We start from the raw sequence: 23,170 nt of genomic DNA on the forward strand, positions 1-23,170 counted from the left end.
ACGAGCTACCCCGGTATAACAGACACGCTACCCTGGTATAACAGACACGCTACCCTGGTATAACAGACACACTACCCTGGTATAACAGACACACTACCCTGGTATAACAGACACACTACCCTGGTATAACAGACATCATATTTTAAAAAACAGTATGAGATGAAGTAGACTCAGCCAATCAACTCCTGCTGGTATTTGATTATCCTATACAATTCCCTTCTACAGCGGGCGCCTCCGAACCAGGGGGGGGGTCAAAACATTCTGTATGCTGAGAGAGGAGCACTTGAATATCTGAAGCAGTGCTTACATGCTGAGGGGAGAAAAACAAGCATTGCAATGCAAAAGAGAAGAACATCTCTTGAATGAATGTGGGAGGAAAAGGCAGAGGGCAGAGGAGCAAACAACATCCTCAATGCCTGTTCATTCGCCGATTTCCTGCATCAGCTCCCCTCCAATACTGACTGCCATCCTACACAGACGCCATGAGAGTTAATACTGAACGCTGTATATGTTGAATACATTTTGTTCTTAGTTCGTTTCCAATTACAATGTCAATCTACAACCCAGCCATATAATATACACACTTGACTGTAAATGACTAGAAAACCAGACATGTATAGACCACAAATGACTACCGAGACCAATAAGATGCTAAACTAGCAACACCTAACAACGAGTGGTGGCCTGGCTCAAATACTTCTAAATGGTGGCAGTAACAATACTAAGCCTTTTAAAAGGCTCTGCTCCTCACCATTATAGGAGAGGACAGGAGGAAGTGAGGCCGGTTAACAGGGTGAATTAACGAGGGTCACTTGGCCACCCTCGCATTATATAATTAGTCCCATCCAGGTCCATTTCTGCAGTTGTCCTGTTCGAACATCTGTTTGTAACTAGTCACCCTACATTGCACAGAACACATGGCAAAGGAAGGAATGTGTACTAAAATTGCTCCGGACTGCAATTTGAGAGCTATTTTTGGTCTCCTGCTCCAAAAAGTAACTGAGGGCTTTAAACCCGTGGCAGTGAGCTGGTCTGTGTTGCTTTGTGGAACTCCTGAAGGAAGAACACAAAGAACACGGTTTTTCTACTCTGGTCTTAGTCAGTGAAGTAGTGCTCGTTCATGGAGGCTTTTCTGTCTGAACTTGGATGAACAGGAAATAAATGTTTGTTTGGATTACAAAAAGATACTGTACATATGGATTTTATTTGTATTGGAACTTTTTCTAAATTCATTCTTTACATGACTGAGCACAGACATGATTCAAACTCATTTTCTATCATAGACACTAATGCAACCGCGGCAGCAGTGAGGGAGAAGGGGCAAATCTGAAGGGGACGACACGGGAGAGAAAAGGGGGACGAGCACGGAGACACAGGAGGAGGACGGCGAGAGGGGGGAGACACAGGAGGAGGACGGCGAAAGGGGGGAGACACAGGAGGATGAGGGCGAAAGGGGGGAGACACAGGAGGATGAGGGCGAAAGGGGGGAGACACAGGAGGATGAGGGCGAAAGGGGGGAGACACAGGAGGATGAGGACGAGAGGGGGGAGACACAGGAGGATGAGGACGGGAGGGGGGAGACACAGGAGGAGGAGGACGGGAGGGGGGAGACACAGGAGGATGAGGACGGGAGGGGGGAGACACAGGAGGATGAGGACGGGAGGAGGGAGACACAGGAGGAGGAGGACAGGAGGGGAGAGACACAGGAGGAGGAGGACGGGAGGGAGGGGGGAGACACAGGAGGAGGAGGACGGGAGGGGGGAGACACAGGAGGATGAGGACGGGAGGGGGGAGACACAGGAGGATGAGGACGGGAGGGGGGAGACACAGGAGGATGAGGACGGGAGGGGGGAGACACAGGAGGATGAGGACGGGAGGGGGAGACACAGGAGGATGAGGACGGGAGGGGGGAGACACAGGAGGAGGAGGACGGGAGGGGGGAGACACAGGAGGAGGAGGACGGGAGGGGGGAGACACAGGAGGAGGAGGACGGGAGGGGGAGACACAGGAGGAGGAGGACGGGAGGGGGGAGACAGGAGGAGGAGGACGGGAGGGGGGAGACAGGAGGAGGAGGACGGGAGGGGGGAGACAGGAGGAGGAGGACGGGAGGGGGGAGACAGGAGGAGGAGGGCGGGAGGGCGGGAGGGGGAGACACAGGAGGAGGAGGACGGAAGGGGGAGAAACAGGCGAGGAGGACGGAGGGAGCGGATAAGGACCCCCAGCGGTGAGGGGGACAGCCGGTGAGGGTGAAAAGAGGTGCGGACCGGACAGCATATTTAGCGCTTGGCCCAGTGGACAGAGGTGCACAGGGGACAGAGCAGGTGGCTGATAGGAGAGAGCGGCGGGAGGGGAGAGTTGACAGATGGCACCAAGGAGGATCTGTGTACACTAACCCGGCACAGGAGAGGAGATACGTTCCAGAGAGATCTACTCTCAATTACAGAGCTAGAGGAAGAAAATCATCTCCCAGCCTCAGAGAGCGATATTCACAGAACAGCACGGTCAAACTGGGCCGTTTCTATGGAAGGGAATACTTACTTTGGCACCTCTGTGAGGCAGCTTTTGTAAGAAATGATAGGATTGTTTAGGATGCTGATGGACCACATGCTGACACAGGGAGGAATCAAATGTATGGAAACTGGAAATAAGCAAAGGGCATATGATGGATATTTACATACACTCTTCAGGGAATATGAACTTTCCACATTCACTGTTTGTGTAGCTGTAAACAGAGCACTGAACTCCTTTCATGAGAAGAAGCCACCATGGTGTAATGTAGGGGGAGAAAGGGCTGCTAGCCTGGCAGCTGTAGCCAATAAGCTATTGTACCTTACAAAGGCAGTAGGAATCATTAAAACAGCCCTTTCATGTCATGGGATAAGAGTGCTCTCTCTGACGTCCTGCTGAGGGCAGGCGAGTGTGTCAGACCATCTGCTTTACTGACTGATCCCAAACTAAAACAAGTTTTAGGTCACAAGACACCCCTTGCTGATCTCCCTTGTTGAGCAATTATTTGAGATATGCATAATGCTACTTAAAAGCTGCAGGTCATCATTATTTCTGACTTAGTGCCGTCCAACGGGGAGAAGAGAACACTGTTTGGAGGGAGCCATCTGACCGACACCCCAATTTATGCTAATCCGTTAACCAACCTGCTCAGGATTAATGGGACAATTCACACGTGTTAAATCTGGTTACCTACAGAAATGCAGTCCTGCAGGTAGTTTGGTAGCTACTGTAGATATCTGTAGGTGGATGTGCTGGTTGTTGGAATCATGAGGTGCGGTGCTTCTTGATTTGGCAGAGAAACAGCACTTTTAAAAGCAGGATGGAGAATAAAAAACTTCACCGTCACCCAGCCCCAGATGAGTATTTCTCCCTTTCCCCCACATGGGCGTTTTCATACACCCAGTCCTATTTTTAGGACCTGAATCTATTCTGGTGTCTGGTGGTGTTGTCTTTGTTTCTGTCCCTACCTCTCCCTCTCCCTGGAGGTTTTGGGTTGTCTTTGTTTCTGTCCCTACCTCTCCCTGGAGGGTTTGGGTTGTCTTTGTTTCTGTCCCTACCTCTCCCTCTCCCTGGGGGTTTTGGGTTGTCTTTGTTTCTGTCCCTACCTCTCCCTGGAGGGTTTGGGTTGTCTTTGTTTCTGTCCCTACCTCTCCCTCTCCCTGGGGGTTTTGGGTTGTCTTTGTTTCTGTCCCTACCTCTCCCTGGAGGGTTTGGGTTGTCTTTGTTTCTGTCCCTCCCTCTCCCTGGAGGTTTTGGGTTGTTTTTGTTTCTGTCCCTACCTCTCCCTCTCCCTGGAGGTTTTGGGTTGTCTTTGTTTCTGTCCCTACCTCTCCCTGGAGGGTTTGGGTTGTCTTTGTTTCTGTCCCTACCTCTCCCTCTCCCTGGAGGTTTTGGGTTGTCTTTGTTTCTGTCCATACCCCTCCCTGGAGGTTTTGGGTTGTCTTTGTTTCTGTCCCTACCTCTACCTCTCCCTGGAGGGTTTGGGTTGTCTTTGTTTCTGTCCCTACCTCTCCCTGGAGGGTTTGGGTTGTCTTTGTTTCTGTCCCTACCCCTCCCTGGAGGTTTTGGGTTGTCTTTGTTTCTGTTCCTACCTCTCCCTGGAGGTTTTGGGTTGTCTTTGTTTCTATCCCTACCCCTCCCTGGAGGGTTTGGGTTGTCTTTGTTTCTGTCCCTACCTCTCCCTCTCCCTGGAGGTTTTGGGTTGTCTTTGTTTCTGTCCCTACCTCTCCCTGGAGGGTTTGGGTTGTCTTTGTTTCTGTCCCTACCTCTCCCTCTCCCTGGGGGTTTTGGGTTGTCTTTGTTTCTGTCCCTACCTCTCCCTGGAGGGTTTGGGTTGTCTTTGTTTCTGTCCCTACCTCTCCCTCTCCCTGGGGGTTTTGGGTTGTCTTTGTTTCTGTCCCTACCTCTCCCTGGAGGGTTTGGGTTGTCTTTGTTTCTGTCCCTCCCTCTCCCTGGAGGTTTTGGGTTGTCTTTGTTTCTGTCCCTACCTCTCCCTCTCCCTGGAGGTTTTGGGTTGTCTTTGTTTCTGTCCCTACCTCTCCCTGGAGGGTTTGGGTTGTCTTTGTTTCTGTCCCTACCTCTCCCTCTCCCTGGAGGTTTTGGGTTGTCTTTGTTTCTGTCCCTACCCCTCCCTGGAGGTTTTGGGTTGTCTTTGTTTCTGTCCCTACCTCTACCTCTCCCTGGAGGGTTTGGGTTGTCTTTGTTTCTGTCCCTACCCCTCCCTGGAGGTTTTGGGTTGTCTTTGTTTCTGTTCCTACCTCTCCCTGGAGGTTTTGGGTTGTCTTTGTTTCTATCCCTACCCCTCCCTGGAGGGTTTGGGTTGTCTTTGTTTCTGTCCCTACCTCTCCCTCTCCCTGGAGGTTTTGGGTTGTCTTTGTTTCTGTCCCTACCTCTCCCTGGAGGTTTTGGGTTGTCTTTGTTTCTGTCCCTACCTCTCCCTGGAGGGTTTGGGTTGTCTTTGTTTCTGTCCCTACCCCTCCCTGGAGGGTTTGGATTGTCTTTGTTTCTGTTCCTACCCCTCCCTGGAGGGTTTGGGTTGTCTTTGTTTCTGTCCCTACCTCTCCCTGGAGGGTTTGGGTCGTCTTTGTTTCTGTCCCTACCTCTCCCTCTCCCTGGGGGTTTTGGGTTGTCTTTGTTTCTGTCCCTACCTCTCCCTCTCCCTGGAGGTTTTGGGTTGTCTTTGTTTCTGTCCCTACCTCTCCCTGGAGGGTTTGGGTTGTCTTTGTTTCTGTCCCTACCCCTCCCTGGAGGTTTTGGGTTGTCTTTGTTTCTGTCCCTACCTCTCCCTGGAGGTTTTGGGTTGTCTATGTTTCTGTCCCTACCTCTCCCTCTCCCTGGAGGGTTTGGGTCGTCTTTGTTTCTGTCCCTACCCCTCCCTGGAGGTTTTGGGTTGTCTTTGTTTCTGTCCCTACCTCTCCCTGGAGGTTTTGGGTTGTCTTTGTTTCTGTCCCTACCCCTCCCTCTCCCTGGAGGGTTTGGGTTGTCTTTGTTTCTGTCCCTACCTCTCCCTCTCCCTGGAGGGTTTGGGTTGTCTTTGTTTCTGTTCCTACCTCTCCCTCTCCCTGGAGGTTTTGGGTTGTCTTTGTTTCTGTTCCTACCTCTCCCTCTCCCTGGAGGGTTTGGATTGTCTTTGTTTCTGTTCCTACCCCTCCCTGGAGGTTTTGGATTGTCTTTGTTTCTGTTCCTACCCCTCCCTGGAGGTTTTGGGTTGTCTTTGTTTCTGTCCCTACCTCTCCCTGGAGGGTTTGGGTTGTCTTTGTTTCTGTTCCTACCTCTCCCTCTCCCTGGAGGGTTTGGGTTGTCTTTGTTTCTGTCCCTACCTCTACCTCTCCCTGGAGGTTTTGGGTTGTCTTTGTTTCTGTCCCTACCTATCCCTGGAGGTTTTGGGTTGTCTTTGTTTCTGTCCCTACCTCTCCCTGGAAGTTTAGGATTGTCTTTGTTTCTGTCCCTACCTCTCCCTGGAGGTTTTGGGTTGTCTTTGTTTCTGTCCCTACCTCTCCCTGGAGGGTTTGGGTTGTCTTTGTTTCTGTCCCGACCTCTCCCTCTCCCTGGAGGTTTTGGGTTGTCTTTGTTTCTGTCCCTACCTCTCCCTGGAAGTTTTGGGTTGTCTTTGTTTCTGTCCCTACCTCTCCCTCTCCCTGGGGGTTTTGGATTGTCTTTGTTTCTGTCCCTACCTCTCCCTCTCCCTGGGGGTTTTGGATTGTCTTTGTTTCTATCCCTACCCCTCCCTGGAGGGTTTGGGTTGTCTTTGTTTCTGTCCCTACCTCTCCCTCTCCCTGGAGGGTTTGGGTTGTCTTTGTTTCTATCCCTACCCCTCCCTGGAGGGTTTGGGTTGTCTTTGTTTCTGTCCCTACCCCTCCCTCTCCCTGGAGGGTTTGGGTTGTCTTTGTTTCTGTCCCTACCCCTCCCTGGAGGGTTTGGGTTGTCTTTGTTTCTGTTCCTACCCCTCCCTCTCCCTGGAGGGTTTGGGTTGTCTTTGTTTCTATCCCTACCCCTCCCTGGAGGGTTTGGGTTGTCTTTGTTTCTGTCCCTACCCCTCCCTCTCCCTGGAGGGTTTGGGTCGTCTTTGTTTCTATCCCTACCCCTCCCTCTCCCTGGAGGGTTTGGGTTGTCTTTGTTTCTATCCCTACCCCTCCCTGGAGGGTTTGGGTTGTCTTTGTTTCTGTCCCTACCCCTCCCTCTCCCTGGAGGGTTTGGGTCGTCTTTGTTTCTGTCCCTACCCCTCCCTCTCCCTGGAGGTTTTGGATTGTCTTTGTTTCTGTCCCTACCCCTCCCTCAAGATTTTGGATCGTCTTTGTTTCTGTCCCTACCCCTCCCTGGAGGGTTTGGGTTGTCTTTGTTTCTGTCCCTACCCCTCCCTGGAGGGTTTGGGTTGTCTTTGTTTCTGTCCCTACCCCTCCCTGGAGGTTTTGGGTTGTCTTTGTTTCTGTCCCTACCCCTCCCTGGAGGTTTTGGGTTGTCTTTGTTTCTGTCCCTACCTCTCCCTCTCCCTGGAGGTTTTGGGTTGTCTTTGTTTCTGTCCCTACCCCTCCCTGGAGGTTTTGGGTTGTCTTTGTTTCTGTCCCTACCCCTCCCTGGAGGGTTTGGGTTGTCTGTTTCTGTCCCTACCTCTCCCTCTCCCTGGAGGTTTTGGGTTGTCTTTGTTTCTGTCCCTACCCCTCCCTGGAGGTTTTGGGTTGTCTTTGTTTCTGTCCCTACCTCTCCCTCTCCCTGGGGGTTTTGGGTTGTCTTTGTTTCTGTCCCTACCCCTCCCTGGAGGTTTTGGGTTGTCTTTGTTTCTGTCCCTACCTCTCCCTCTCCCTGGAGGTTTTGGGTTGTCTTTGTTCTTGTCCCACTCTCTTTGCTCGTCATACTCTTTGGGCATGCTTCTTAGATTTGTTCAATATTCCCATTGTCTACTGTATTCTAGGCTCTACTTATGTCCAGTGTCCAGCCATGTGTTTGAGTAAACCTGATGTACCCCAAAACACCCATCAATACTACTACAACCAAGCTCCCCAAGAATGAACACGGTCTTCTATCTAGAACCCTGTCCATTCGGTTCCCCTCCCAACGTACCGTGCTCTAGGATGATGAGCTGAGCGCTGGACTGCATGTTCCCTGCATCGTTCTCTGCCAGACACTGGTAGAAGCCCTCGTCAGACTTGACCAGACCCAGCACCTGCAGGTTGTGTTCATTCTGCGGGTCAGTGAGAGATCGAGAGAGAGAGAGGTCAATAACATCAGGTGGTGGAGAGAGGGAAATAGGTCAATGTCTTGAGGTGGAGACTGTGTGAGATCAATATGGTGATTGACCGACCACTCGTAAATCAAAGACAACATCAGTTGAGCATCTAGCTGAAGTTGTGCTTGTTAAAGCGATTGGTTAAGAGGTATCAGACTGTAGAAAGTCACTAGAAGTTCCCCTCAGTAAAGATCAGAAGCTGAACTACAGGTTTTACGCCACACATCCTAATGACATTTTACAATACAACAAACTTACAATGATTTTGAAGTAGTCGCTGGGAATGACAGCGTCTCCGTTTTTGACCCATTTGACGGTGGGGGCGGGGGAACCTGTGACCTCACACTGAAACATGATGTCCATGGACTCGTGGGCGTAGATGTTGGCCGGCCTCTTCAGGAACTCCGGAGGAACTGCAACATACAGCAGGGGAGAGGGGTGTCAGAGTGTCTGTGTGTGTGTGGGGGTGTCAGAGTGTCTGTGTGTGTGAGGGTGTATCAGTGTCTCTGTGTGTGTGTGTGCGTCAGAGTGTCTGTGTGTGTCTGTGTGGGGGGGTGCATGCGTGTGTGTGGGGGGGGTACGTGGTTGTGTTTCTGTGGGTGTGCCTGTGTAGGGGGGGTGCGTGGTTGTGTTTCTGTGGGTGTGCCTGTGTGGGGGTATCCCCGGGTCTCTCCTCTTTTCAGTTCGCTGCACCTAGTGACTGGAACGAGCTGCAACAAAAACTCAAACTGGACAGTTTAATCTCAATCTCTCATTCAAAGACTCCATCATGGACAGTCTTACTGACAGGCTGCTTTGCGTGATGTGTTGTTGTCTCAACCTTCTTGCCCTTTGTGCTGGTGTCTGTGCCCAATGTTTGTACCATGTTGTCGTGTGTTGCTACCATGTTGTTGTCGTGTGTTGCTACCATGTTGTTGTCGTGTGTTGCTACCATGTTGTTGTCGTGTGTTGCTACCATGTTGTTGTCGTGTGTTGCTACCATGTTGTTGCCGTGTGTTGCTACCATGTTGTCGTGTGTTGCTACCATGTTGTTGTCGTGTGTTGCTACCATGTTGTTGTCGTGTGTTGCTACCATGTTGTTGTCGTGTGTTGCTACCATGTTGTTGTCGTGTGTTGCTACCATGTTGTTGCCGTGAGTTGCTACCATGTTGTTGTCGTGTGTTGCTACCATGTTGTTGTCGTGTGTTGCTACCATGTTGTTGTCATGTGTTGCTACCATGTTGTTGTCGTGTGTTGCTACCGTGCTGTTGTTGTGGTCTTAGGTCTCTACGATATGTTGTCTCTTGCCATGATGTGTTTTGTATAATTATTATTTATTTTTAAATCCCAGCCCTCGTCCCCAAAGGCCCTCATTGTAAATAGGAATTTGTTCTTAACTGACTTGCCGAGTTAAATAAAGGTTCATTTGAATAACTGAATAAAATAGTGTGTGTGGGTGTGTATAACTGTCTGCTGAGAAATCATTTAATGTGAGATTACCTATCATGTTCTCCTCTTGTAATGTGAAGGGTAACGCTCCATAACAGGCTGTTAAACAACACTGTAGCGTGTTCCCAGCTGCAGGCTGTGATAGAACAGTTAGTGAGAACTGGAAAATCAAATGGAATCACGTAACATCACGCTTCACTGAAAACATGGACGGTAGAGACGGAGGAAGAGACAACGCAGGGACTCATAGCTAAATCCAATCGTCTATAGTACCCAGTCTCTTTCCATTTCAGCTCCGCCCCGTCCCTTTCCATTTCAGCTCCGCCCAGTCCCTTTCCATTTCAGCTCCGCCCAGTCCCTTTCCATTTCAGCTCCGCCCAGTCCCTTTCCATTTCAGCTCCGCCCAGTCCCTTTCAGCTCCGCCCAGTCCCTTTCAGCTCCGCCCAGTCCCTTTCAGCTCCGCCCAGTCCCTTTCAGCTCCGCCCAGTCCCTTTCCATTTCAGCTCCGCCCAGTCCCTTTCCATTTCAGCTCCGCCCAGTCCCTTTCCATTTCAGCTCCGCCCAGTCCCTCTCCATTTCAGCTCCGCCCAGTCTCTCTCCATTTCAGCTCCACCCAGTCTCTCTCCATTTCAGCTCCACCCAGTCTCTCTCCATTTCAGCTCCACCCAGTCTCTCTCCATTTCAGCTCCACCCAGTCTCTCTCCATTTCAGCTCCACCCAGTCTCTCTCCATTTCAGCTCCACCCAGTCTCTCTCCATTTCAGCTCCACCCAGTCTCTCTCCATTTCAGCTCCACCCAGTCTCTCTCCATTTCAGCTCCACCCAGTCTCTCTCCATTTCAGCTCCACCCAGTCTCTCTCCATTTCAGCTCCACCCAGTCTCTTTATATTCTTTACTTGCCAGTGAAGGTAGAACAAACAATTTGAAAACGGAACAACTTTGGCTTCAACTTCTGACCCTTTAACCAAACGGCAATCCTTAAATCCTTAAGACATGTTATCCAACCAGGAAAACACAAAGCAATGTCCTCGTCTCTACCTCCATCTTCCCTGTAGTCTTTTTATAACAAAGCATCTCAAAGTAGTTAAAAACTGCCTATAATTATCCCTGTGTCTCATCCTATGGAGAGTTGTGTACAGACGGAGTTCTACCCCAGACCAGGGTAATGAGGGCAGGGTCAACTTATTTGATCGTCTGTGGAGATAAATGGCCTCATCCATCTCTCCTGTAACAAGGTCATGCAGAGCGCTGTGTCTCAGCCTTGTCCTTTACAGTGTAATTGGAGTGTGGCTCTGAGGAGGCTGACTTTGTGTGTATGTGTGTAGGATTGTGTGTGTGTAAGTAGGATTGTGTGTGTGTGTGTGTGGGGGGGGGGGGGGGGGCAGCTCAGAGAACTGATAAGACATGACCTCTGCAACCAAGGTGTAATAGCTGTGTTGTTGTCAGTAGGATTGTGTGGGGGGGTGCGGGGGGTAGGTAGCGTCATGTCGAGCCTCTGTATCAGCCTTCACAGCTCTCCAATTCACATGTGGACCACAGACTGATTGTGGTTAACAGTTGGGTGGATAAGGTCCTTTCTACTCTGGGGGAACAGAGGATGGGTTCAACAGTGTAATCAGCAAGGCTAACTGTTCTATAATATGATCATTTAGCAGGCCCTCTTATCCAGAGCAACTTACAGTTAATAGCCTACAGGTAATTCAATCGTGGTTTAAAATCAGTCTTACCCATAACTCTAATTAAACTCCATCCTCCAACCATCTGAGCAATGTTCTGAGTGGCACCCTGTAGTCTAACTGGAATATATAAGGTTCTGAGTGGCACCCTGTAGTCTAACTGGAATATATAAGGTTCTGAGTGGCACCCTGTAGTCTAACTGGAATATATAAGGTTCTGAGTGGCACCCCGTAGCCTCACTGGAATATATAAGGTTCTGAGTGGCACCCTGTAGTCTCACTGGAATATGTAAGGTTCTGAGTGGCACCCCGTAGTCTAACTGGAATATATAAGGTACTGAGTGGCACCCCGTAGCCTCACTAAAATATATAAGGTTCTGAGTGGCACCCCGTAGCCTCACTGGAATATATAAGGTTCTGAGTGGCACCCCGTAGCCTCACTGGAATATATAAGGTTCTGAGTGGCACCCTGTAGCCTCACTGGAATATATAAGGTTCTGAGTGGCACCCTGTAGCCTCACTGGAATAGATATAAGGTTCTGAGTGGAACCCTGTAGTCTAACTGGAATATATAAGGTTCTGAGTGGCACCCCGTAGCCTCACTGGAATATATAAGGTTCTGAGTGGAGACTGTAGCCTCACTGGAATATATAAGGTTCTGAGTGGAACCCTGTAGCCTCACTGGAATATATAAGGTTCTGAGTGGCACCCCGTAGTCTAACTGGAATATATAAGGTTCTGAGTGGCACCCCGTAGCCTCACTGGAATATATAAGGTTCTGAGTGGCACCCTGTAGCCTCACTGGAATATATAAGGTTCTGAGTGGCACCCTGTAGTCTAACTGGAATATATAAGGTTCTGAGTGGCACCCCGTAGTCTAACTGGAATATATAAGGTTCTGAGTGGCACCCCGTAGTCTAACTGGAATATATAAAGGTTCTGAGTGGCACCCTGTAGTCTCACTGGAATATATAAGGTTCTGAGTGGCACCCTGTAGTCTCACTGGAATATATAAGGTTCTGAGTGGCACCCTGTAACCTCACTGGAATATATAAGGTTCTGAGTGGCACCCCGTAGTCTAACTGGAATATATAAGGTTCTGAGTGGCACCCCGTAGTCTAACTGGAATATATAAGGTTCTGAGTGGCACCCTGTACTCTAACTGGAATATATAAGGTTCTGAGTGGCACCCCGTAGTCTCACTGGAATATGTAAGGTTCTGAGTGGAGACTGTAGTCTCACTGGAATAGATAAGGTTCTGAGTGGCACCCTGTAGCCTCACTGGAATATAGCAGGTAGCGTTCTCCTGGCATCCGCCAAAACCAGATTTGTCCGTCGGACTGCCAGATGGTGAAGTGTGATTCATCACTCCAGACAACGTGTTTCCACTGCTCCAGAGTCCAATGGGGGCGAGCTTTACACCACTCCAGCCAACGCTTGGCGTTGCGCATGGTGATCTTAGGCTTATGTGTGGCTGCTCGGCCATGGAAACTCATTTCATGAAGCTCCAGACGAACAGTTACTGTGCTGAAGTTGGAAATCGGTTGAGAGTGTTGCAACCAAGGACAGATGATTTTTACACGCTTCGCGCTTTAGCACTCGGTGAACCCTGACCCTATCTATTGGGGAACAGTCTGAGATAGGACAACTGCTAACGCAGTGCGGTGTTGTCGAGATGGGACAACTGCGAGAGAGAGTATTCATTGCTGTGTGAAGAGGGGGAAGAGAGTATTCATTGCTGTGTAAAGAGGGGGAAGAGAGTATTCATTGCTGTGTGAAGAGAGGGAAGAGAGTATTCATTGAGGTGTAAAGAGGGGGAAGAGAGTATTCATTGCTGTGTGAAGAGAGGGAAGAGAGTATTCATTGAGGTGTAAAGAGGGGGAAGAGAGTATTCATTGCTGTGTGAAGAGGGGGAAGAGAGTATTCATTGAGGTGTAAAGAGGGGGAAGAGAGTATTCATTGCTGTGTGATGAGGGGGAAGAGAGTATTCATTGCTGTGTGAAGAGGGGGAAGAGAGTATTCATTGCTGTGTGATGAGGGGGAAGAGAGTATTCATTGCTGTGTGATGAAGAGGGAAGAGAGTATTCATTGCTGTGTGAAGAGGGGGAAGAGAGTATTCATTGCTGTGTGATGAGGGGGAAGAGAGTATTCATTGCTGTGTGATGAGGGGGAAGAGTATTCATTGCTGTGTGATGAGGGGGAAGAGAGTATTCATTGCTGTGTGAAGAGAGGGAAGAGAGTATTCATTGCTGTGTGATGAGGGGGAAGAGAGTATTCATTGCTGTGATGAAGAGGGGGAAGAGAGTATTCATTGCTGTGATGAAGAGGGGGAAGAGAGTATTCATTGCTGTGTGATGAGGGGGAAGAGAGTATTCATTGCTGTGTGATAAAGTCGAAATGTTCTGTGTGTCTGAGTTATTGCTGGTCTTAATGTGTGTGTCAGTGTGCTGCAGTGTGTGTGTTATGCCGCAGTGTGCGTCTGTTGCAGTATCTGTGTGTGTCCCTGAGCAATGTGGGGGCCCCCTGGTGAGGTGTTCTGGTGGCAGGTCCTGGTGGAGGCTGGGACCCTGTGGTGCTCATTATCTCTGGCAGAGAGAGATGTCCCCCTCTCCCTCGTTCTCCTCCCTCCCTGAGCTGACGTACACCATTTCCTCTAACTGGAGTTCAGACAAATGGAACCTATTGGACTGAGCAATGAGCACAAGTTGACTAAATATACCAATAAAGCTTATGGGGACTGGGAGCTGCCAGGAGACTAGGGACATGTGGCAGTGTGTGTGTGTGTGTGGTGTTTTTATGAGGGGAGGACAAGGGAAGTGTGTATTACATGGGCATTTGAGTGTGCAGGCCGGGGGATTTGCTTGAGGGGATGCGTTTGTACGCCCGCCCGCGCGTGTGCGTGCGTGCGTGTGTGTGGAGGAGGAATGTTATTCACACCTAAGAACACCATCCTGGTTTACAGTAGAGACCAGATTGCACAGAGCACTGCAATTACAGCACTATAAGACTACATGATGACTGATTATATCCAGCTTCTCCCTGCCTGCTACCTGTTTAGCTTGAGGACTAGAATACACAGCCAGTTATTTCTGACATTTACAACTGATCAATGATGTTCAGGCTTTAATGTTCTGTACATCAATCTCATTGTGAAGCCTTTATGTAACATCTCTGCATTGTAATGTAATAATAGATTGTCTAAATCCATCATGTTCTATTTGATTATATTCCCTTCGAGAATCATCTCTCCCCATATCCCTGTCCAGACCTAGAATGTGACACTTCTAACACACCAATCCCACTGAAAGTCAGTAAGTCACACTCCCACTCGTATCGAAACAGACTCGCCAGAGAGAAAACCCAGTGCTCTCCAGACGCCACAGTAAATGGATGTAGCATCAAAGTGAACCAAGAGCCTCTCTCTCTCTCTCCATCCATTCTGCCAGGCAGTCAGAGAAACTGCTGGGCCAATTCTCACAGGGGGCTCAAATTATTTTCTTCAGCAGCTAGATTAGTAATAGTAGTAGAAGCTTTATTGCTTTCCCTTCCTGGGTCGGACTGCAGTTTAGTTATTTAGGAGGACAGTGGAAGGTCATACATCTTTACTGTCAGTTTGTAACACAAAGCCCTCTATGGCTTCCCAATAGGCTTTTTGGAGGACTATGTGAAGGAGAGAGTTTAGCAACATACTGTGCTTTGAACAGAGCTGCGTTCAGGATGATGATAGTTTGGTGAACCTGTGTTAACCTGAACCAGTGGTAGTGTATTGGGGTCCTACAACAGCCTCAAATCGAGACATGGTGACCTACAGGTGGAAAACAATGTTTTAAACTGTTAACGCTAGAATCCTTCAATGAAACAATAAAGCATAACCACCATCAAATAACACATGTAACCACTCAGATTCATAGAGCTATGGATGAAAGGACTGACCATCTGTGATATCAAAATGATAGTTTTAACCAAGTGGAGGCTACAGGGTTTGTTTACATAGTTTACAAACATAGGAGTAAAAAAAAACAAGCTTTTATGTACGGTTTTATTGGGGTTCGACTGTTTAACTAAGCTAATATGTCATTTAGAAGTTACATTCTTTAAGAATAAAAATGGACATACATCATTAATTTATAAGTCCAAAAATGTCTATAGAAACTAAGGATTCTAGCTTTAAAGGATTTGGCCTTGTATGCTGGTCAACACCAAAGCATTTAGGTCGACGCTCAAAACATTGCAATCCTGAACGCACCCTCACAACAAGGGCATCTACAGTAAGCATAGTTAGGTTAGCACTCAAGCCATTATAATTCTGACTATGATACAAGGCAGGCACAAAGACAAAAGACCGTTAACTTGGATTGCATAGCTACATTACACAAGATATTATTGACTGAGGACCCATCGCTCTTCTTTACATATCTGGATTAGAGGGTTTTACACACCAAACAAATGTTTTGGGAGAGTCCGATGGTCCTCTTTTGATTCGCTTAGCCCCGAGCCATATTTAGCTTTATGACTCCAAAAAAACTCCAGCCTGGCCAGTGAGGTTTGTACTCTACCCGGAGGGGGGAACGGAGCATGGGCTTGAGCTAATTAGCTCTCCTGTTCTTTTCACGATAACGGCTTTAGTCTAAATCCCGACCAAAACAAACAGTGAGGGAAGAATAAGGCGGCGGTGGTCAGATGCTTGATCATTGTTTTCCCAGCGGCTGGACCAACATACAGCAGCAGCAAGGAATGCATTCTGGGTAATAACCACAGAGAGATCAGTCCTGGGACGTCTAACACCCACCGCCTTTTAGGATGGTCCAAGAACAACATGGCTCAAACGAAAGCTAGAAGCTGGTAGAAATGACAAAAGATTGGACGGCTACGATTCTGAATGTAGTTAGTTCTCGCTGGTATTTCCTTCAAAACAGTTACAAGTCAAAAGACCAGACTCCTACAAAACAGAAGCCACGGCCCTTGTTCTAATACTCTGACAATATCCTTCCTGCCAACCTTTATTCCTCAAAGTAATCAATGATCTGACATCTAACGGTTGGTGTCTCTGTAATGGAACCCTTCCCTGTTTCCATTAAACTGTGTTACAACAGGGACAGACTTATTTATCTAGGTATTGGAACGGGGCCCTGTACCTGGTCAACTTGACTCAACCCTATCTGTACTCTGGGGGGTTTGGGGGGGCTGTAATATTTACACCATGCCTGTGTATATATTCACCATTACAACTTGATATAGTCCATGACCCTGACGTCCAGCATCTGAGTCAATGTTTTGTCTTTCAGATATAAAGTATGTGACTTTACTTTTCACATCAATTCATCAAATCTTGCTACCTCACTGCTCTAGTCAAAATAATTTCATACTTATGTTGTTTAATACCAGCTAGCTATCACAATGTACATGTTTCCTATAGTTCCTTCCAAGTGTGGTACTGCTTTCCATACAAGCCATTACAAACATAAGTCGTTGAGACTGATCATTTTCTTTGTGTTTCTTAGGAGATACAGTAATACTATTATCCCTCCTTCAACCATGTAGGCCAAGAGCTGTTCTTTTAAAGAGATACTTTAGGATTTTGGCAATAAGGTCCCTTATCTACTTTCCCAGTCAGATGAAGAACTCCTGGATGCCCTCTTTATGTATCGGTGTCCAGTATGAAGAAAGTGAGAGGTACAGTTGAAGTCAGAAGGTTACATACACCTTAGCCAAATACGTTTAAACTCAGTTTTTCACAATTCATGACATTTAATCCTAGTAAAAATTCCCTGTCAGTTAGGATCACCACTTTATTTTAAGAATGTGAAATGTCAGAATAATAGTCGAGAGAATTATTTATTTCAGCATTTTTATTTCATTCATCACATTCCCAGTGGGTCAGAAGTTTACATACATTCAATTTGTATTTGGTAGCATTGCCTTCAAATTGTTTAACTTGGGTCAAACGTTTCGGGTTGACTTCCACAAACTTCCCACAAGAAGTTGGGTGAATTTTGGCCCATTCCTCCTGACAGAGCTGGTGTAACTGAGTCAGGTTTATAGGCCTCCTTGCTCACACAAGTTTTTTCAGTTTTGCCCACAGATTTTTTATATGATTGAGGTCAGGGCTTTGTGATGGCCACTCCAATACCTTGACTTTGTTGTCCTTAAGCAATTTTGCCACAACTTTGGAAGTATGCTTGGGGTCATTGTCCATTTGGAAGACCCATTTGCGACCAAGCTTTAACTTTAACTGATGTCTTGAGATGTTGCTTCAATATATCCAGATACGTTTCCTACCTCATGATGCCATCTATTTTGTGAAGGGCACTGGTCCCTCCTGTAGCAAAGCACCTCCACAACATGATGCTATCACCTCCCCATGCATCACGGTTGGGATGGTGTTCTTCGGCTTGCAAGCCTCCCCCTTTTTCCTCCAACCATAATGATGGTCATTATGCCAAACAGTTCTATTTTTGTTTCATCAGACCAGAGGACATTTCTCCAAAAAGTACGATCTTTGTCCCCATGTGCAGTTGCAAACCCAAGTCTGGCTTTTTTATAGTGGTTTTGGAGCAGGGGCTTCTTCCTTGCTGAGCGGCCTTTCAGGTTATATCGATTTAGGACTCGTTTTACTGTGAATATACACTGCTCAAAAAAATAAAGGGAACACTAAAATAACACATCCTAGATCTGAATGAATGAAATATTCTTATTAAATACTTTTTTCTTTACATAGTTGATTGTGCTGACAACATAATCACACAAAAATGATCAATGGAAATAAAAATGTATCAACCCATGGAGGTCTGGATTTGGAGTCGCACTCAAAATTAAAGTGGAAAACCACACTACAGGCTGATCCAACTTTGATGTAATGTCCTTAAAACAAGTCAAAATGAGGCTCAGTAGTGTGTGTGGCCTCCACGTGCCTGTATGACCTCCCTACAATGCCTGGGCATGCTCCTGATGAGGTGGCGGGTGGTCTCCTGAGGGATCTCCTCCCAGACCTGGACTAAAGCATCCGCTAACTCCTGGACAGTCTGTGGTGCAACGTGGCGTTGGTGGATGGAGCGAGACATGATGTCCCAGATGTGCTCAATTGGATTCAGGTCTGGGGAACGGGCGGGCCAGTCCATAGCATCAATGCCTTCCTCTTGCAGGAACTGCTGACACACTCCAGCCACATGAGGTCTAGCATTGTCTTGCATTAAGAGGAACCCAGGGCCAACCGTACCAGCATATGGTCTCACAAAGGGTCTGAGGATCTCATCTCGGTACCTAATGGCAGTCAGGCTACCTCTGGCGAGCAAAAAGAAATGCCACCCCACACCATGACTGACCCACCGCCAAACCGGTCATGCTGGAGGACGTTGCAGGCAGCAGAACGTTCTCCACGGCGTCTCCAGACTCTGTCACGTCTGTCACATGTGCTCAAACGTCCTGCACGGTGTTGGGCTGTAAGCACAACCCCCACCTGTGGACGTCGGGCCCTCATACCACCCTCATGGAGTCTGTTTCTGACCGTTTGAGCAGACACATGCACATTTGTGGCCTGCTGGAGGTCATTTTGCAGGGCTCTGGCAGTGCTCCTCCTGCTCCTCCTTGCACAAAGGCGGAGGTACCGGTCCTGCTGCTGGGTTGTTGCCCTCCTACGGCCTCCTCCACGTCTCCTGATGTACTGGCCTGTCTCCTGGTAGCGCCTCCATGCTCTGGATACTACGCTGACAGACACAGCAAACCTTCTTGCCACAGCTCGCATCGATGTGCCATCCTGGATGAGCTGCACTACCTGAGCCACTTGTGTGGGTTGTAGACTCCGTCTCATGCTACCACTAGAGTGAAAGCACCGCCAGCATTCAAAAGTGACCAAAACATCAGCCAGGAAGCATAGGAACTGAGAAGTGGTCTGTGGTCACCACCTGCAGAACCACTCCTTTATTGGGGGTGTCTTGCTAATTGCCTATAATTTCCACCTGTTGTCTATTCCATTTGCACAACAGCATGTGAAATTTATTGTCAATCAAGTGTTGCTTCCTAAGTGGACAGTTCGATTTCACAGAAGTGTGATTGACTTGGAGTTACATTGTGCTGTTTAAGTGTTCCCTTTATTTTTTTGAGCAGTGTAGATGTTTTTGTACCCGTTTCCTCCAGCATCTTCACAAGGTCCTTTGCTGTTGTTTTGGGAATGATTTGTACTTTTCGCACCAAAGTACATTCATGTCTAGGAGACAGAACGTGTCTCCTTCCTGAGCGGTATGATGGCTGAGTGGAACCATGGTGTTCATACTTGCGTACTATTGTTTGTACAGATGAATGTGGTACCTTCAGGTGTTTGGAAATTGCTCCCAAGGATGAACCAGACTTGTGGAGGTCTACAATTTTTTTTCTGATGTCTTGGCTGATTTCTTTTGATTTTCCCATGATGTCAAGCAAAGAGGCGCTGAGTTTAAAGGTAGGCATTGAAATACATCCACAGGTACACCTCCAATTGACTCAAATGACGTCAATTAGCCTATCAGAAGCTTCTAAAGCCATGATATCATTTTCTGGAATTTTCTAAGCTGTTTAAAGGCACAGTCAACTTAGTGTATGTAAACTTATGACCCACTGGAATTGTGATACAGTGAATTATAAGTGAAATAATCTGTCTGTAAACAATTGTTGGAAAAATTACTTGTGTCATGCACAAAGTAGATGTCCTAACCGACTTGCCAAAACTATAGTTTGTTAACAAGAAATTTGTGGAGTGGTTGAAAAACGAGTTTTAATGACTCCAACCAAAGTGTATGTAGACTTCAACTGTAGTTTCTCGAGCCAATGCTAACTAGCGTTAGCGCATGAACTGGATGTCTACAGGAAAGTAATTGCGCTAACACTAGTAAACTCCCAACTGCACGCAGAAACATAAAAATGGTATCCGCAAGTTCATCCGACTCTGTAGATACATTGACTAGTTAACAACATCCTGAAACTATCCCCTTAATACAGTCACTTCTAGACATAAGTTTGTGTTAATTAAGTGATGAATTGTGCTAAACCACCAGGGTTAATAGGGGAATTAGCTTTGGTAGCTGTGAAGAGAGCAAACAGGGAAGAAACAAACTATGCAGGCTTCCCATGGCTAAATCAATTATGGTCCATGTTCAAGTTTAATATACATCTTTAACATGGCAACAAGCAATTAAATGTATCCGCTGGGGGACCACTTAGTAGAGTGCATTGAAATAGACAGCTTAAACATTACAGTTCTAACTGAGCCAGAGGTACAGTATAAGAGATGTCTTGGAGCTATGTAGCGTTTTCTGTTGCATGAAGGTGCAACTTGAAGAATTCCTGATAAATGTGGTCCAATTATTTTCTTGACATTCAATCTACTTGAAATGGGGAAGCCTCTGTGGCTCTACCTTCTTAGTCACCCAGGTAAGAGCTATTCTAGCTTTTTAGAAGCTCGCCATTGGTTAGCAGAGACAACCGTCCAATCACAATTCAAATTGGCCAAACTGAATAACACGCGTCACACACTGGCGAGTGAATAACACTCGTCACACACTGGCGAGTGCCGAGTTCACGCCAGAGCCCTAGTGGGGCCTCGCTGTCACACACAGAACAAACAGACTGGAACATGGAAAGAGGCTTTCTGTCTAACAGACCATCTCACATGACAACACACACACACACAGTATGAGCATCTACACGGGCAGACACTCATGGTCCCCTCCATCCACACTCTCGTTCACGATCCCAAAAAGATAGGCAAATCCCCAAATCCCATAAAGCAGTGAAAAGGGATGTTTCCTTCCCCATTACGTGTCCGTGCCCAAAATAGCTCATGGAACGTTTCTTTTACTTCCTGAAAATGACAGGTTGATGACGTTGGGGCGACCGACTGGGAAAGATCAGGAAGGCAATATGTCACAGTTCAAACACCCAGAGATTCTTATCAGACTACCACGGCCTCAGCTCTAGAGGGCCATTTACAGCCACTATTCTGGACTGTGGGGGGACAAAACATCAAGTCTCATCTTCCGTCTCAATTCTACATTAGAGGAAACATTTCACACCCCACTGAGCTAGCTCCTAGCTCAAATATAAATATAGAAATCAATATTCCCTCTGTACAGGCAGGCTATTCAACTTTCACTGGACCCAGGCTTGTCCTGCCTATGAAGAGCACATGGAAAGAAAACGGCAGGCACACATTTCCACCACCCAGAATCTCTCACACACATGTTACCTAACATATAGAAATGCATTAAGGAACTCACAGAGACACACACATTTCAGTCCTGGAGAAAGGACCATTTAAAACCAAGAACCCTCAAACCAGGCCTCCACAGTGCAACAATGGCACAGGCCCTGTAATTAAAACCTGCTGTGTCCTCTGGCCTCATTTACTGTCTTGCCAGCTCCAATAAAGGAGGAGACATTGCAGCGCAGCCACACAGCCTGGTCCCTCTAACCTGGCAGAGAGGGCCCCTGGAGCCATTACACACACTCTCTTGTGTGACTATGTGTGTGTGTGTGTGTGTGTGTGTGACCTGTGCGCATGTGACCGCGTGCCTGTCCTCATTGGTCCGTGGGAATGAAGTGAAGTGAGGCCTAGTGAGACTAGGTGAGACAGACTAGACTGTACAGTGTCTACCATGTCAAACTAAAGCCATGGGACTGTTGTTTCAGGAGTTCTAGCCATCTTTAAAAATGAGTGAAAAGCAACTACACTGATTCAGAAAAGATTTTGAGTAAACAGCAAAGCAACAACACTTGAAAACTTTTTTCAAAGTTCTAGGTTCACAACTTGGAAATCAAACCAAACTATGTGTTGGTGTGGAGAGTGGAGAATACATCCTGTCTTGTTTTGATTCAGAGTGTGTGTGTGTGTGTGTGTGTGTGTGTGTGTGTGTGTGTGTGTGTGTGTGTGTGTGTGTGTGTGTGTGTGTGTGTGTGCGCACAATCCCCTTAAGCAAAGCAGCCAACAGCAGTCCTCAAACTGTTAAATTCAATTCAACAGACAAGCAACAGCTGCCTGTAGGGCCCCTCAATCATTCTGCAGCGAAAACCACCACACTAATCATGACAAAGTCTTCCATTGGGTCACATCACATCATTTGGTTTATTTCTCGGAAACAAATATGTACAGAAACTTGCCACAAAGCCTACATCACATTCATTTGGGTGAAAAGGCTTTAGGTCTTTCGAAAGAGAGACTTTTTATTATAGAAATGTCCATCAATTGTGCCCTACACATTTGTATCCTCCATGTCCTTCAAAATAAAATAAAAGCCCTTTTCCTGAGGCAGCCAATTGAGCGTTTATTTTGTCCAATTGTCAGGAGAACCAATTAATGTCACTTTACAGGTGCTTCTGCACAACATGTCAACACAATTGAGCCATTTTAGCAGGAGCTCTCATCCAGAGTGACTTCCAGTAGTGAGTTACTTACTGGTCCCCCGTGGGAATCGAACCCACAACCCTGGCAAGTGACATGCTCTACCAACTGAGCCACACAGGATGTTGTGGAGGAAGATAAGAAATTAATAAGTGTGTACCCATTATATTTCTGTAACACTTTGGGAACGATAAATATGAGATTAACACTTCCTAGTCACATCAACAGAGAGAGAGAGAACAGGAGAAGAAAATAAACAGGGGGGTTGATTTCACTCTGACTCACAGTCCACGGGCCAACTACCTCTGTAGGCTACTTACTATCTACATTGTGCTGCAACAGGCTATTCTGATGGGTGGTTTTGCACACGTAATGCATGTAATGGTTTGGTGTCTATCTACAGTATATTGATGATACCATATCAAGAGCAACAATAGTATGTGTCCTGGGCAAAGTTTAACTCTGGGTGTTCGGGTGCTAAATTATAGAGAGATCGTAGGTGGCTATTAACATTTGACACTCAAAAGACTAATTTGGATCTAAACCATTTGCTAAGTGATAACGGTATGTGACGGATCGTTTTAGTGTGTGAAACACACTATCAGATAAGACTTTTTCCAGGCTAGTACTCCATGAAAAGTGATGTGTTTGACTTCATCAGTGCAGTACCTTGTACAGTGAGCTCTGCCTTGGCCTCGATAGTGTTGTTAGTGATGTCTGCCATACAGCTGTAGACGCCTGCATCCTCCTCAGTCAGGTTGTAGATCAACAGACTGCCTCCTCCCACCAACTCCAACTTCCCCTCACTGCCAGACAAAACAACAGAGAGGTGGGAAAATTAGAATTCACTTGTAGATTTCAGGAGGTAAATCGGCAGAGATTTGACACTTCCTCAGTGTTAGTGAGGAACGGCTGAGTGAGGAACGGCTGAGCAGCATGATTATCGTTCACGAGCTGGCGTCCTCGG

At 47.3% G+C, this 23,170-nt stretch overlaps 1 protein-coding gene across 15 annotated transcripts in view; it reads right to left on the reverse strand.

Moving 5' to 3' along the window:
- Nucleotides 1–23,170, reverse strand: part of LOC110506963 (neogenin) — a 211,340-nt gene that overhangs the window by 60,424 nt on the left and 127,746 nt on the right. For all 15 annotated transcript variants that reach the window (XM_036963175.1, XM_036963173.1, XM_036963184.1 and 12 more), the window contains exons 5-7: nucleotides 22,873–23,009; nucleotides 7,991–8,145; nucleotides 7,567–7,687 (exon numbers count right to left, since the gene is read on the reverse strand). In XM_036963175.1, the coding sequence (XP_036819070.1) occupies nucleotides 7,567–7,687; nucleotides 7,991–8,145; nucleotides 22,873–23,009 (413 nt within the window). The remainder of the gene's footprint in view (nucleotides 1–7,566; nucleotides 7,688–7,990; nucleotides 8,146–22,872; nucleotides 23,010–23,170) is intronic.

The sequence above is a fragment of the Oncorhynchus mykiss genome, chromosome 26 (assembly GCF_013265735.2).
Source record: "Oncorhynchus mykiss isolate Arlee chromosome 26, USDA_OmykA_1.1, whole genome shotgun sequence".
In the NCBI taxonomy this organism is placed as follows: Eukaryota; Metazoa; Chordata; class Actinopteri; order Salmoniformes; family Salmonidae; genus Oncorhynchus; species Oncorhynchus mykiss.